Raw genomic sequence first — 16,041 nt, 5'->3', positions numbered from 1 at the left:
CCTCTTCCTCCTCCTCCTCCTCCTCCTACTCCTCTTCCCCAACCAACACCAACCGCACTTTGCCACTCCTTCCCCATCCATCCTCCTAGTCCTCTTCCTCCTCCTCCTCCTCCTCCTCCTCCTCCTCCTCCTCCTCCTCCTCCTCCTCCTCCTCCTCCTCCTCCTCCTCCTCCCCAACCAACACCAACCGCACTTTGCCACTCCTCCTTTTCCCCATCCATCCTCCTCCTCCTCCTCCTCCTCCTCCTCCTCCTCCTCCTCCTCTTCCCCAACCAACACCAACCTCACTTTGCCACTCCTCCGTTTCCCCATCCATCCTCCTCCTCCTCTTCCTCCTCTTCCCCAACCAACACCAACCTCACTTTGCCACTCCTCCGTTTCCCCATCCATCCTCCTAGTCCTCTTCCTCCTCCTCCTCCTTCTCCTCCTCCTCCTCCTCCTCCTCCTCCTCCTCCGATGAGGAGTCGAGGGTCTTCCAGCCTTCCGAGTTGTGGTTATCAGTTGCCCGACGCTTTTTCAGTGTACCCACGACCTCTCAGCCTTACCACCTGTCGTCGCCACCTAACATCCTCCCTCACCTACCCGCGCCTTCTGCCTCCCCCTCTAAGTAGGGTAGTCAGCACGGGTCGATGTATATATATATATGTATGTATATATATTCCTATGAGTCCACGGGGAAAATGAAACACGAAAAGTTCCCAAGTGCACTTTCGTGTAATCATCACATCATCAGGGGAGACACAAGAGAGAAATACAAGTCAATTTATATATATATATATATATATATATATATATATATATATATATATATATATATATATATATATTATATAATAGTCGAGGGAAATTCATTGAAGGTGCGTGAGAAAACGGGGCGTGGATATTCTGACCTCCTCTCGGCCCCGTCTTTTCATCCTAAATCCGATCACGTGACCGCTGATGAAATAAGGGGGGAGGAGAGGGGAGGATTATCCCTTACATTTTGCTCTCTCTCTCTCTCTCTCTCTCTCTCTCTCTCTCTCTCTCTCTCTCTCTCTCTCTCTCTCTCTCTCATCAGGTTCCTGCCGTATGAGCTCCCTCGCTCTCGGGTTTTTTTTCTCTCTTTTTCCTCCACCATTTCCAGCATCTCTTGCATAGCACATTCATTCGGTGTGTGTGTGTGTGTGTGTGTGGAGGGAGGTGCTCTTCTTCTTCCCTCTCCGTATTAGCCAAACATCCCTGGGGATAGAAATGATATTAATAATCGATCGATCTTTATTACATTCTCAATTGCTTCGTTCGCCTTAGATAGGAACAGACGAGCAATGGCCTTAATTGGAATCGCCAATTCTCGAGATGTCGAGTGATAGGTGGTGCACTTTAAGCCAATAATAATAATAATAATATCAATAATAATAATAATAATGATGATAATAATGATGATAATAATAATGATAATAGTTTTGGTACTTCTTATACCCTTTTACATCGTATTGTAAGATATTTCTACATATGTTACTAAATGTAAGCTTTTATTTTTCATTCGTGTATCTCTAATAATTACTAATAAGATATGGTAATTACTGTAATTTAATCTATGGTAATCACTGTAATTTGATCTATGGTAATTACTGTAATTTGATGTATGGTAGTTACTGTAATTTAATCTATGGTAATGACTGTAATGTACTCGCGTAGAGCCTTAAAACCTCAGCGGCTCCAGACGTGTGTAAACAGTTGTGTACCTGACGGCAGTCAAGTCTGACGCGTGGAGTTTACCATGGTCTTGGCGGAGCCAGGAGGGGGAGGAACCCAGGCTTGCTTGACCTGTGGACCCGGGCACAGTGCCTGGACGAGGTAGAACTGGAAAGGAAAAGAAGCGAAATGAAATGGCTGGAGGTGATGAGTAATGGTAGAAATAGATGAAGTATTGAATAAAGTAGCCGAGGTGATGAATAATGGTAGAAGTAATTGAAGTGGGTAAAAGTGGATGAGGTAATGATTCATGGTAGAAATAAAGGGAGTAAATGAAAAATTTTGGCAGAAAGTTCAAAAATTCATTTTTTTTTTTTTTTTTAATAAACTGTGTGATTGATACAGCCATAGAGATGGGGAGCCAAAGATTTGATCTTGTCCATTTCCACATCTCGGAAAAAGGAAAAGAAAAAAGTCTTGCATATTTTAGAATGCCGTATATTTTTATCATATTTTATCGCCATTATGAATGATGATGAGAAAAGCCACACGCGGACCTAAACTGGTCGAAATGGTGTTGTTTCCCATGCGGTATCTTTGCCCGTATTTAGCAGAACAGCGACAGACAGACACACAGACATTGTGTCCACGAATCGATCATGGGGTCTGAAATTGCTGGGTGGGTTCGACTCCCGTTTTGACAAAGGAGGAGGGACTCCACCACCAGACAAGCCAGTTGCTGGGGGGGGTTGACGTGGTGCATCGGGTCGCCTCTTAACAGCTCGGTTGATCAGTGATCTCACTTTAATAGCTTGGATTCGAACACGAGCTATGAGCGCGTTAGAACACCTTCGAGGGTATGAGGAGGTGTATTTGGAGTCCAATCTTCGAGTGTATGGATGGGGATTGCCTGGAACGCTGGTTGATGGATAGGTATATCGTATTTTGAACCGATTTTTGCATTTGAACCGGTTTTCGTAATGGAACCGATTTTCATATTTGGAATCGTCGTATTTGAACCCATTTTTGCATCAACCCATTTTCGTATTGGAACTCGTTATCGTATTTAAACCCATTCTCGTATTTTGAACCCATTATCGCTTCTTATCGTCTGGTTCAAAACCACGTTTGTGGTTTTATGTGTCTTTTCGTTACCTCGGTCGCCTGTCGCACACAGCTTCTGTCCCCGTCTGTGGAACACCGTTTCTGTCTCTCTTGTGTCAACGGAGTTTTCGACTGTCTTCGCTGTGGTATGGTGTCTTTGTCGTCCTGATTTGGTCTTGTCCGCTAGCTGCAGGTTAGGTCCTGTCTCTTAGAACGAATTGTTCCTGTCCATAAGCTGCAGGGTCTCGTCCTGTCTCTCAGATCTGTTCCTGTCTACAAGCTGCAGTGTCTCGTCCTGTCTCTCAGATCTGTTCCTGTCTACAAGCTGCAGTGTCTCGTCCTGTCTCTCAGAACTCTTCCTGTCTACAAGCTGCAGTGTCTCGTCCTGTCTCTCAGATCTGTTCCTGTCTACAAGCTGCAGTGTCTCGTCCTGTCTCTCAGATCTGTTCCTGTCTACAAGCTGCAGTGTCTCGTCCTGTCTCTCAGAACTCTTCCTGTCTATCATCTATGGTGTATTGTCCTGTCTCTCGGAACTCTTCCTGTCTATCAGCTGCCGTGCCTAGGTCTCTCTCTGAAATGTCTCTTGTCTCCCTGGACGAGATCTTGGCGGAGGAGTCTCTTGTGTCTCTCTCCTCTCCTAACCCCCACTCCTTCTGCCACCTCCCTCCGTCCCTCCGTCCATTTTGAGCCCGTCTCTTGCGCCCGGGCCGCGCCGTTTGCCTCCTCTCTCTCTCTCTCTCTCTCTCTCTCTCTCTCTCTCTCTCTCTCTCTCTCTCTCTCTCTCTCTCCCCCCCACACACGGTAATCATCCCCGGGGGGAAGGGTGGGGGCTGTGGGTGTTGGGGGGGAAGGTGTAGTGTGTTGTTATCGTCGGGTGTTGGTCACGTGTTGCCCAGGGCGGGTGTATATCCACACCCCGGCCCCCCCCACAACCCCATGATTGAACACCTTCTTTCTCTCTCTCTCTCTCTCTCTCTCTCTCTCTCTCTCTCTCTCTCTCTCTCTCTCTCTCTCTCTCTCTCTCTCAATCTTTCTTCCTTATTCATCTTCCTCACTTGGATTCCGTCGAGTGTGTAACGTTTCGAGCGTTTTTGTATATTTGTGTTCAGATACGTTTCTTTGCCTCTAGTTATAATTCACGTCTCTCCTCCTCCCTCCTCCTCCTCCTCCTCCTCCTCCTCCTCCTCTTCTTCTTCTTCCCTGCCTCCTTCATCTTAATGTTCTATTTTTTTCTTTCCATGTTTATTGGTCCTTGACTATTATTTTCCTCTACTCCTTAAACGTCTTAAGTCTTAGACTAGGTCAAGTTAGATCACGGAGGCAAAGAATATCCACTTGCTGCCCGTGTACAACACACACACACACACACACACACACACACACACACACACACACACACACACACACACACACACACACAACAGTACCCACTGCGTCTTATTATGTTTCACACCTCAAAGTGAGGTTGTCTTCCAGTCCTGTTGAATATTTTCCACGTGTTCTCCTGTTCTTACGTTCACATGAGCCTGGTCCCCTCCTCCCCCCCCTCTCCTCTTGCCTGGGCTGTTGCCGGGGAGGGGGGGAGGGGGTAGAAGACCTCCATCCCCTCATCCCCTTGACGACTTAAACGAGGTGTTCACCTGACGGGGACGAGGTGTTCACCTGACGGGGCCGTGGTGTTCACCTGACGGGGACGAGGTGTTCACCTGACGAGGGCGAGGTGTTCACGTGACGAGGGCGAGGTGTTCACCCGACGGGGACGAGGTGTTCACCTGACGGGGACGAGGTGTTCACCTGACGGGGACGAGGTGTTCACCTGACGGGGACGAGGTGTTCACCTGACGAGGGCAAGGTGTTCTCCCAACGGGGCCGAGGTGTTCACCTGACGGGGCCGTGGTGTTCACCCGACGGGGACGAGGTGTTCACCTGACGGGGACGAGGTGTTCACCTGATGGGGACGAGGTGTTCACCTGACGGGGACGAGGTGTTCACCTGACGGGGCCGTGGTGTTCACCTGACGGGGCCGTGGTGTTCACCTGACGGGGACGATGTGTTTACCTGACGGGGACGAGGTGTTCACCTGACGGGGCCGTGGTGTTCACCTGATGGGGACGAGGTGTTCACCTGACGGGGACGAGGTGTTCACCTGACGGGGACGAGGTGTTCACCTGACGGGGACGAGGTGTTCACCTGACGGGGACGAGGTGTTCACCTGACGGGGACGAGGTGTTCACCTGACGGGGACGAGGTGTTCACCTGACGGGGACGAGGTGTTTACCTGACGGGGACGAGGTGTTCACCTGACGGGGCCGAGGTGTTCACCTGACGGGGACGAGGTGTTCACCTGACGGGGCCGAGGTGTTCACCTGTCGGGGCCTCACACTGGAGGACCACGGAGGCCCTCCCGTTCGTTGACGTGGAGGCCAAGCGTTGGAGTGACTCCAGTTGCTGTGGGTCGTGGGGTGGGTGGGTGTACGCCCTCGAACCCTTGCACTTGGGTTGTAGAGACGACTAACGTACACGAGACAAGCAAGAGGAGTCTTGTGTGTAGTAGTGGCTTCTCCCCGGATGGTCATCCATCCTCCCTCCCTCACCTCTCCCCTTCTGGCTATGTTCACGGCGCTCTACTTATGTTAAGTGTACCCGGGTACTTTATAAGATACCTTGACCCCTTTGAACGGGTGATGGGTCGAAGTCTTTTAAGTATTTTTGATGGTATTTCGGCCTAGAGTCCGAGCGCCCTTGCACACCCCGACCCCCCTGGACACTGAAGGCCCGACCTTTTGACCTGTGGAAGACATAACTGACCTGTCGCGTTCAAAGGGTCGCGCCGTCGTATTCAGTGATCGCGCCGTCGCGTTCAAAGGTCGTACCGTCGTGCTGAAGAACTTTCAGCGTCCAGTGTCTCCACTTCAGGACGTAACAAGAGCTGATGTATTGTCACCATCGTAACGCAGTGTGTGTTTGTGTGTGTGTGTGTGTGTGTGTGATGTCCCACCACACCATGTGGCAGAGAAGTTAACAGGCATGATGCACTCCTCCCCTTGTGTTTGTGTGTGTGTGTGTAGAGAGAAACTCCTCTCTCTCTCTCTCTCTCTCTCTCTCTCTCTCTCTCTCTCTCTCTCTCTCTCTCTCTCTCTCTCTCTCTCTCTCTCTCTCGCTTGACTGGAACTCTAATCCAGATTGAATTCCAGCCCCCCGTGTTGAGGAGCTGGCTTAAGCCTTATGGATCTGTAAGCTTTATAGCCTTCTCTCGCCTGCAGGCCAGGCCAGATCCCCGACCCATCCACACACACCCTACCATTTCTCCTCCCTCCTTCTTCCTCCCCATTTAATTTTTTTTTTTCATTCAATCGTAGAATGAATGAAGACGATAGACAGAAGAACGAGAAGAACGTTCAGCTTGTGATTGAAGTTACGACGTGGTTGGCGGCATGATCCAGACCCCCCCGACCCACTGCTACTGGTGTGTGGTAACATCCCTCTTCTGGTCTCTGGTGATCCAAGAGTCGACCAATCGCACGAAAGGTTCATATAAACCTCGGTTCGATACGGCGTATGGACCACAGAGGCGAGAAATCATCCAACCTAAGACTGCTTTAGAGTTATTAAAGCCCTGTTCGTGTGGGTGTGTGTTGTTAAAACCAGCAGTTTTAAGAGACTCCCCCCTCCAATTGCTCTGATGTACCGCTCCTCCTCCTCTTCCTCCTCCTACCCCCATTGATTTGGTGTAGTACCACCCCTCCTCCTCCTCCTCCTCCTCCCCCTCCTCCTCCCCCCATTGGTCTGATTTACCCCCCCCCCTCCCCCCATTTAAATTGGAAACGAGAGATTATTCGTTCTGGCTGCGGTAGGCCTACGGACGCGAAATCGTCGGCGGATCCCAATGGACACGTCAGGGGTGAGGAGGGGCTCCACGTCAAGAAGGAGAAGGAGAGATCGACATTTGATTCCCCCCCCCCCGACGACGATGATGAGGGAGGGTGGATGGATGGAGGTGGAGGGGCGAGGGTTTCATCGTCATCAGCGGAGGACGTGTTCCTCCCCAGCGTGGCACCTCGTCCCCTTCATCTTGAAGGCGTGGGATTACGTAAGGGACGATGATGTGTGCTCCTCCCCCTTTGGCTGCCTCTGACTTGATTCCCCCTCCCCCAAGACGCGTCCCATATGATTCCCCTGCTCTACCTTCCGTATGAATATCCCGGGTTCTGACCTGCATGCATGTATCCCCCGTGTTACTGTTGCTGTAAGATTCACCCTGGGCTGCGTCACATGAGATTCCTCTGGGCTGCGTCACATGAGATTCACCAAGGCTGCGTCACATGAGATTCACCAAGGCTGAGTCACATAAGATTCCTCTGGGCTGCGTCACACAAGATTCCTCTGGGCTGCGTCACATAAGATTCTTCTGGGCTGCGTCACATAAGATTCCTCTGGGCTGCGTCACATAAGATTCCTCTGGGCTGCGTCACATAAGATTCCTGTGGGTTGCGTCACATAAGATTCCTCTGGGCTGCGTCACATAAGATTCCTCTGGGCTGCGTCACATAAGATTCCTCTGGGCTGCGTCACACAAGATTCCTCTGGGCTGCGTCACATAAGATTCTTCTGGGCTGCGTCACATAAGATTCCTCTGGGCTGCGTCACATAAGATTCCTCTGGGCTGCGTCACATAAGATTCCTGTGGGTTGCGTCACATAAGATTCCTCTGGGCTGCGTCACATAAGATTCCTCTGGGCTGCGTCACATAAGATTCCTCTGGGCTGCGTCACATAAGATTCCTGTGGGTTGCGTCACATAAGATTCCTCTAGGCTGCGTCACATAAGATTCCTCTGGGTTGCGTCACATAAGATTCCTCTGGGCCGCGTCACATAAGATTCCTCTAGGCTGCGTCACATAAGATTCCTGTGGGTTGCGTCACATAAGATTCCTCTGGGCCGCGTCACATAAGATTCCTCTAGGCTGCGTCACATAAGATTCTTCTGGGCTGCGTCACATAAGATTCCTCTGGGTTGCGTCACGTATGATGATTCGCCTGGGTTGCGTCACGTATGATTTCCGTCACTTGGATTTCTGGCTTGCGCACCAAAAATTATATACCGGGATTTCTGGCAGGGATTTATGTTCTGCGATTTACTGGAGATTATTAATCGATGGGTCGTAATCTCTCTCACTCACAAAGTCATCGACAGGAATTAAAGGAAAGTGTTCATATCTTCTGCCAGCCTTTCAAAAGAAGTCATTTTCCTGTATGAATCGCGGTGAAATATTCACAAGGACTCTGGTATCTGTCTACTGCTGCCTGTCGTGTGAATATCTGCTTCCCTAAATTAACATTGAAGCGAAGAGGTTCGCAAATGCGTTGGGGACTTCGGTCTACGTAGACATGATGGCAGAGATTCACGTGTACCTGGGCTCCCTTACTGCCGCCTTGTATGTATGTAAACATTGGAACGAGTGATTCACAGGGACCTGGGACCTTCCGCTGCTGCCACACCGCGCCTCTCACGTAAACACAATAGCGTTCCGAAGACTCACATGGGGACCTTGGCCTCGACCGTGGGCCACCTCTCGCGTAAATAATGAAACGAAGAGACGAACAAGGGACTTGAGATTGCTCTCTCTCTCTCTCTCTCTCTCTCTCTCTCTCTCTCTCTCTCTCTCTCTCTCTCTCTCTCTCTCTCTCTCGCACCGGCATGAGAGTGAAATACATGAAGCGTCACACCATCTAGTATATGCTAATATCACCGGCCGCTTTCCCCCCTCACCCTAAACACTAGCGCTACATGTGTCGCCCGGCCCCTCCCTGAAACACTTGTCTATCCCGTCCCTCGTCATTAACATTAGGCGTAGAGGGAAGCAGCGCGCGTCCCCTCCCCTTCTCCTCTCTCCCCGTCAGCGGTGGTAATGACCACCCACCCACTCCACCCCAGCAACTACCCTCGTCCATGGGTTACGTGTATCATCCCCCCACCCACAACCCACCAAAGGGCTGGCCTGGCCTCTCTCTCTCTCTCTCTCTCTCTCTCTCTCTCTCTCTCTCTCTCTCTCTCTCTCTCTCTCTCTCTCTCTCTCTCTCTCTCTCCTAAGAATCGACGAAAATGTTATATTTGAGATTAGTTTTTTTATTTTTTTTTTTTTTTTGGAGGTGGGAGGTTTGTAGTGGCCATGAATCTTTTCCGTCCGTGCAAGAAGATTTTAAATTACCGCGTGGAAGAATTTACCTACTGGAGAAAGGGCGTCTTCCTTGCCAGTATATAATGTATAGGGGTTTATAGGCGGGCCTGACGTGGGCGTTGTGTGAGAGAGAGAGAGAGAGAGAGAGAGAGAGAGAGAGAGAGAGAGAGAGAGAGAGAGAGAGAGAGAGACGAAGATCTTAGTCCTTGAAGGTAGGAAGAAGACTTTCTGTAAGGGGGTTCTCCTTACCTCTACAACCATATGAGGGGGGCCCCCACGAATGTAAGACACCTACCCACCTCCACATAGAGTGCAAATTAGAGAATCACACACACACACACACACACACACACACACACACACACACACACACACACAGTATCCCTCTCAGAGCTCGTACAGATGGTCACACAAGACCAGTACCATCGTTACAACCTTGGTGAACATCGTCAGTAAACTGTAAACTGCCACCCGAGTGCTTGACCTTTTAACACACACCTCCCCACCTCCTCCTCCTCTCCATTCCCCCTATCTATAGGCGTTACCGGACTCCACCTGCTTGTGGTAACGCCGCGGGTGGAAAAGTCGACTTCGGCGAGGTTAGTTCGCCGGGGTACATGTGATTCGTCGAAAAACTCACTCGTCAGTTATTCCCCCTTTCCCTGCTACTGATTGTAGCGCAGCTTTTTTTTTTTTTCATTTCTATTTTAAGCAGTAGGAACCATAGGTAAAGGGGTCGCTGGGTTATGTGTGCGTTCAGCCACACTTGCGCTTTTCATATATATATATTCTCTTTCTTTTCAGGTGTTGGCAGCAGTTAGTTCAGTAAACCTTCTGTTTATTATTATTATTATTATTATTATTATTATTATTATTATTATTTTTGCTCTCTTAAACTAAAAAAGGAAGTGTTATATATGCGTAAAGACTGCGCCCAAAATGCAAGCTTTTGCCAAAATATATATATATATATATATATATATATATATATATATATATATATATATATACACTTATTTATTTAGATTTTATTCACGTCTCTGGAATTGATATAAGCTGCCCAGGGTAAATGTATCATTTATCACTGTTAGATTGTAGCAGTGTTGAATAATTTCTCCTTCAGTTGGTGTTAACATGAAGACACCAGACGCCCGTGTTTTTAACCAGCAAGGTATGATATACACACGGACAGTGGTGCAAGGTATGATATAAGGAGTGCTAGAATTCATGTTTTTTAAAGAATACGAGAAGGACGACGAATAGTAGACTGGAACAGAAGTGATAGATAGAAACAGCGAGTGGGGAAAGATGTTGAGAATAAAGGACAGAAGTGATAGATAGAAACAGCGAGTGGGGAAAGATGTTGAGAATAAAGGACAGAAGTGATAGATAGAAGCAGCGAGTGGGGAAAGGTGTTGAGAATAAAGGACTGAGAACAGAGACGAGAGAATGGTGAAGACAGAAGACGATATACATTAGATGATGAGAATGGTGAATGATAAATCGGTCATTTCTCATTTCTAATGAACTACATGGGTATTTGGGAAAGAAAAAGATAGCATTGCAAATAGAGTATGGAGTGTGGTAAATGGAGGGGCATCAAAAATCTTCTCTCTCTCTCTCTCTCTCTCTCTCTCTCTCTCTCTCTCTCTCTCTCTCTCTCTCTCTCTCTCTCTCTCTCTCTCCCACAGAGGGTGATAAGAGCCCGTCCAGGGGTGGGTAGGAGGCCACTACCCTACCCCACCCCCACCTGCTGCTATCTCTGGCGGTAATCAGGGGACGTAGGCCTGCCTGACCCAACCTTGAATATTCATTGGCAATTTTTCCGTATCTTTATGAAAACATTGAAAGACAGATAAGGATCGGGGGGAGAGAGAGCCTGGCCTTTGATGATAGGAAGGTTTAGGGGGGGGTAGGTGGGGGGGGGTGTAACTAGGGGGATGGGGGAACACGGGGAAAATGGGGGGGGGAGGATTTTCTGCATGGTCGCTGGGGTGTGAAAGTTTGAGAATGCGAGTCTCTCTCTCTCTCTCTCTCTCTCTCTCTCTCTCTCTCTCTCTCTCTCTCTCTCTCTCTCTCTCTCTCTCTCGTTTTTCATCTCGCGGTTGATCAGCGAATACCGAGATGTCGCTCTCTCTCTCTCGCGCCTTCGCGCGCATGCATCCAACCCCCAGACCTCAAATGCAACATTTTAGATATGTATTCTTTGCGTGAAGGAGTTTCTCCTCCCATAGCTCAAAAAAAAAAAGAAATTTAATCATTCTTCTGAAAATTAAACGTCTCTCTCCTCCTCCTTCATAACACGCAGAAGCAGCCTAGGTGCTGTGTGTGTGTGTGTGTGTGTGTGTGTGTGGGGCGTCCCCCGACCTCCACTACGTTCAGGACATAATTAAGAGAAGGCACCGTGCAGGACGCCTAAACGGTTGTAAAATAGCCACCCATGTGTAGCCGTGGGACGTATGTGAGGCAGATACCCATCTGGCGATGACCGGGGCCATACTGGGTACAGATATCTCGTGTGCGGGGCGGGGCGGTTCGCTGCTAAGCTTGGTGGGGCGCCCCGACCCCAGTCCAACCCATAATGGCCCCATCCATGGGGGGGTTTGATACCCTGGGATCATGGATGGTGGTGGGTCTTCTCCCCCTGGGGGACATGGGGCTGATGGACCACGATGAGGGTACGTTGGAGGACTAGAGATGTGATGTAGGTAATAAAGGAGAGGTGTAGTAATATTTAAACGAAGGATAGAGTACGTAGTGCGGTTTTGTGTGTGTATAAGTCGGTTTGGGAAAATTATGTGAAGACCATGTTGTATGTTGTTTTTTTTCCTCATCTCCAAAAGTCTTAAGGCAAAGGATGGATGTTCTAACCTGGGCCAGACCGTAAGTGTAGCAGTAAAAGGGGCTTAAAATGTTGAGAAATAAAGAAATAACTTACTATAATATATGAATGTAATATATGAATGATATATTATGATATAGATTTTTTTAATGGGAGTTTTGGTTGTTTTATGAAAAGTTATTATGAGTGAAAGCTTAGGTTTCGTACATAATGGAACATGAAATGATTTTATGATAAATTGGTGGAATCAAACGTACATGATGTGAACGCTCAATACGGGTGAATTTCAGTGAATTTCAGCATAAGAATTGTGTATTCATACCCGAGACAAAACTTCATTTAATACCTAGTTCAGTTGTCACAAAGTTATTGAGACTTCACATATTCCGTTTTTATAAAATGATTTTATTTGGGCCTGAAGAGGATTCTGGGGAGTTGAAGTACAAGCGTCATCTGCTGCGAGTTGGCAAGTGTGAAGTGCTTGTGGTGGTGTCTGGCAACGATACAGGCGTTGGAAAATATGTACCGCATTTTATTTCTTGTTTTCCTCATCACTGGGTTTGTGTTATGGATTAGAATAGTATCATTATTGAACTTTGTATCGACGTGGTAGCGAAAGTACGTACGTAAGTGATGGAAAAGTTATTACGAGCATTTTATACTCTTTTGAGTGTGGTTTGACCCTCAACATGTGTGTGGGCCTGTACTCCATTAGGGGCCAGACGTGGTTAAGAACGCGCGGCAGGTCTGCCACCGCCCCCTAGCCCCTATTAATGGTTTTCTACCGTCCAGATCGCATGGCATATACCTGTGCCATTAGGTGAGCTGAAACAGTGTTTGTTTTATGACTTGGTGGGAAGATTAAGAGCCAATATGTTGCGAAAAGAAAGAATGGTCTCAGAGACTTTTGAAATATTTTCGGTTGCCTGTCTGCTCCCACTGTCCATCCTATTGCTTTCGTAGACTAGCTAATGATAATTCGACCACGTAAGGTTTGTCAGCCTGGCTGAAATTTTACGTGTGGTTTTGCTGGCTTCAGATGCAGCATCCTCGTCCCAGCTGTGATGTAGATGAAGACCTGAAGAAACGAAGGGTTATTTTTGAGTTGTTACCCCCAGGGTAGGCTTGTACCTGGATGGCGAGGTGGTGGTGGTGGTGGTGTAGGTGTTCATTTAGCCTACTATTCATACCGAAAAATGTTATATATATATATATATATATATATATATATATATATATATATATATAAAGATATACGATAACGAGCTGGGATAGGGTACGTTGTTATCTGAAAGTGAATGATAAATGTATAGTATTATATCGAGAATTAATCCTCCGGTACGTAATAATTATCGGCAGAATATAAAAAGATTTCGAACAGGTGAGGCTTGTTGACAAGGCCCCGCCCTGAGAGGTGGCAGGATGGTTGACATCCTTACATGGACAGCGACATCAGCAGTGACCTCCCTCGCCATAATCCCTCCCGGAAATATTGAGTCTTGGGAGGTTCATTCTGCCGTCGGTCACACAAAATTAACTCTTGATCTTTCTATTGATCCGCCTCGCGTTCTGTTAGGAGTTTGCAAAAACAACGTTTAGCTTCTTTTTTAATTTACTTAACTGGAATTCACGTACGTTTATGGTAATTAGTATTATATTACCACATGGGGAATGGAGAGTGTCTGTCGTCTTCGAGGATGGACCGACCCAGCCTGGTTGTTAGGCATACAACAAGGACAGACATGCAACATGCGGCATCACATAGCCTAGTGGAACCTGTGTTAGATTATTCACATATTAGGCAGCGGACGGAGGCGACTCCCATAGCAATAAGACTCTAGCGTTACGCGTATCCAGGCAACATCTGCTTTTGTGTGTGTTTTTGCTTTGTGTTCAAGGAGGTTGAAACGAAGCGTTCGGTCAGCCATGCTTTTAAAAGCCCCGTCGCCTCCCCCGCTCGCTCGTCCACGTAAACGACCCTAACTAACCTGGCTGGTTTAGTGCACCTCCTCGTGCATTGTCTTGTGATGTGCGATGGTATCGTTGTGAACAGCTTGGGTTCCCAGGATGTGTAAAAGAGAGAGAAAAAAAGGGGGCTTTCTCCGCCGTGGGTTGTAGAGGGAAGTTGCTATCTGGGCAGAGGTCTTTTGTTGGTTCGCTTGTCTTTTGTGTGTTTTTTTTTCGGCTCACTTAAACACTCGAATCGCATCGCAATTTTGGTTTTTCATCATTTATCTCATGGCAATCACCCGTGTATGTGTTCCTCTTCTGTTCTCAGTAGACAGATGTAACTAAAGAGCCTTGATATATATATATATATATATATATATATATATATATATATATATATATATATATATATATATATATATATATGACTTGAGCTTGGATAAACGTATCTTGGGTTTAAGTCATTTCTCAATGATGGCTTCTTAGCGTCTTGGGTCATACATGAGTTTGTTTTTTTCACTTCATTGGACGGGTTTGCAGGTATGGGGGTGGGCGCGTGAGGTGAGGACGGGGCCATATTCTTTTTCCCCCCTCTCAGATTTTTAACTCATGACCGCCTCCTGTGCACGTCTTGACTCTCGGTCTCTTCTGGAAGCCCTTGTGTTCTTGCACCCGTGGGATGTTGAGGGCGCCTCGTCCCGTCTCGTGTGTATTTCGCGCACTCGCCTTGTGTTATTGGCCAGTTAGAAGCGTAACCCCCTCATTGTGGCTCAAGTCACTACATTGTATAGATTCTTCCCGTTTTCCGTTTCGTAAAAAGGGTTTCGATAAGAGCATGGGAAGTTGGTGGCGCCATAGATTAGGTCCACATTATATGTGAAAAGTAAATTTAGTCTTTTTTTTTCTTTTTTTCTTTCTTCTCGTTGGCCTCGTTATGTACTTAGAATTTGTTAGTCTAAATAATTTCCCTTTCCTGCAGCTGTTCAACTCAGGTGTGGCGGTTTATGTAGATTATATATATATATATATATATATATATATATATATATATATATATATATATATATATATTGTCACAGTGATCAGGTTTATGGTTTTATGGCCCGTAAAACGATTGTAAGAAATATACGACTTATCAAAAAGGATTCTTTCACTTTGTATATACAAAAAAGTGCTTTACATAGCCTTCCCATCTTGTGTGTGTGTGTGTGTGTGTGTGTGTATACCTTGTGTCGGCAGTTTACTGGTCTCATTACCAGTCTCCGAAACAGCGCTGTGGTAATGAGAGGCGAGAACGTTTTTGAGGTAGACAATGAGGGGCGGCTGCTCATGACGTATTCATGGTGTCACCCCATGCAAGCGTTGGTGGTGATGATGATGGTTGCTTTGAGACGCGTCATGGGGTGAATAGCGATGGGGAGATGGTTGGAGGGGGGGCGGCATTGGCAGTGGTCCGACTGGTGATGAAATGATGATGGCGTCCCTGGTGTTATGTGGTGGTGATGGGGAAGGGGGGGATGGGAGGGTGGATGGCGTCCCTGGTGTTATGTGGTGGTGATGGTGATGGGAAGGGTGATGGCGTCCGTGGTGTTATGTGGTGATGGGGAGGGGTGATGGCGTCCGTGTTATATGGGGATGGAAGGGGGCGGCGTTCGTCGAGGGGAAGGTGACGACGGGGGAGTGTCAGTCGTGATGGTGATGGTGAAGATGACGTGAGAGAGAGAGAGAGAGAGAGAGAGAGAGAGAGATCCATCTGTTGTCTGTTGACGTGTTTTGAACGTCCCATGTATTGGTCCTCAATTTCCCCCTGTGGCTCATTGAGAAAACATATGAAGAAGGAAGATTATATTCCGAGGTGGGGAGTAGAGGAAGGGGGCGGGCTTGGGGAGGAGAGTGGTGGGTGTAGGGGTGAATGTATAGAGGACCCTGGCCATATTTGTCCGGGCGTGTGAATACCTGGGGATTAAACGTGGATTAAGGTGGATTTAATGGGATTAACAGGGATTTGTTATCGTGCGTGACATCCCTGTTGGTCATTGGGGTGAATGGTGGAATTGGCTCTGTGGTCCTATATATATATATATATATATATATATATATATATATATATATATATATATATATATATATATATACATATATATATTGGAAAGGATCACAATTTTGCGCGTGATCAAGATATTCCTATGAGTCCACGGGGAAAATGAAACACGATAAGTTCCCAAGTGCACTTTCGTGTAATAATCACATCATCAGGAGAGACACAAGAGAGAAATATAAGTCAGTTGATATA

General features: G+C 47.3%; 1 protein-coding gene across 3 annotated transcripts in view; it reads left to right on the top strand.

The window, feature by feature from the left end:
• The window catches only part of LOC139751273 (ephrin-B1-like), a 539,540-nt gene that overhangs the window by 323,343 nt on the left and 200,156 nt on the right, over positions 1-16,041 (top strand). The window contains exon 1 of one of the 3 annotated variants that reach the window (XM_071666578.1): positions 12,557-12,618. The exons of the other annotated variants lie outside the window; for them this stretch is intronic. Coding sequence (XP_071522679.1) covers positions 12,572-12,618 — 47 coding nt within the window. The 5' untranslated portion in view covers positions 12,557-12,571. Of the gene's footprint in view, positions 1-12,556; positions 12,619-16,041 lie in introns of those variants that run through there. 3 annotated transcript variants of the gene reach the window in all.

The sequence above is a fragment of the Panulirus ornatus genome, chromosome 11 (genome assembly GCF_036320965.1).
Source record: "Panulirus ornatus isolate Po-2019 chromosome 11, ASM3632096v1, whole genome shotgun sequence".
NCBI classification, from domain to species: domain Eukaryota; kingdom Metazoa; phylum Arthropoda; class Malacostraca; order Decapoda; family Palinuridae; genus Panulirus; species Panulirus ornatus.
This window is presented reverse-complemented; position numbering and strand designations above follow the sequence as displayed.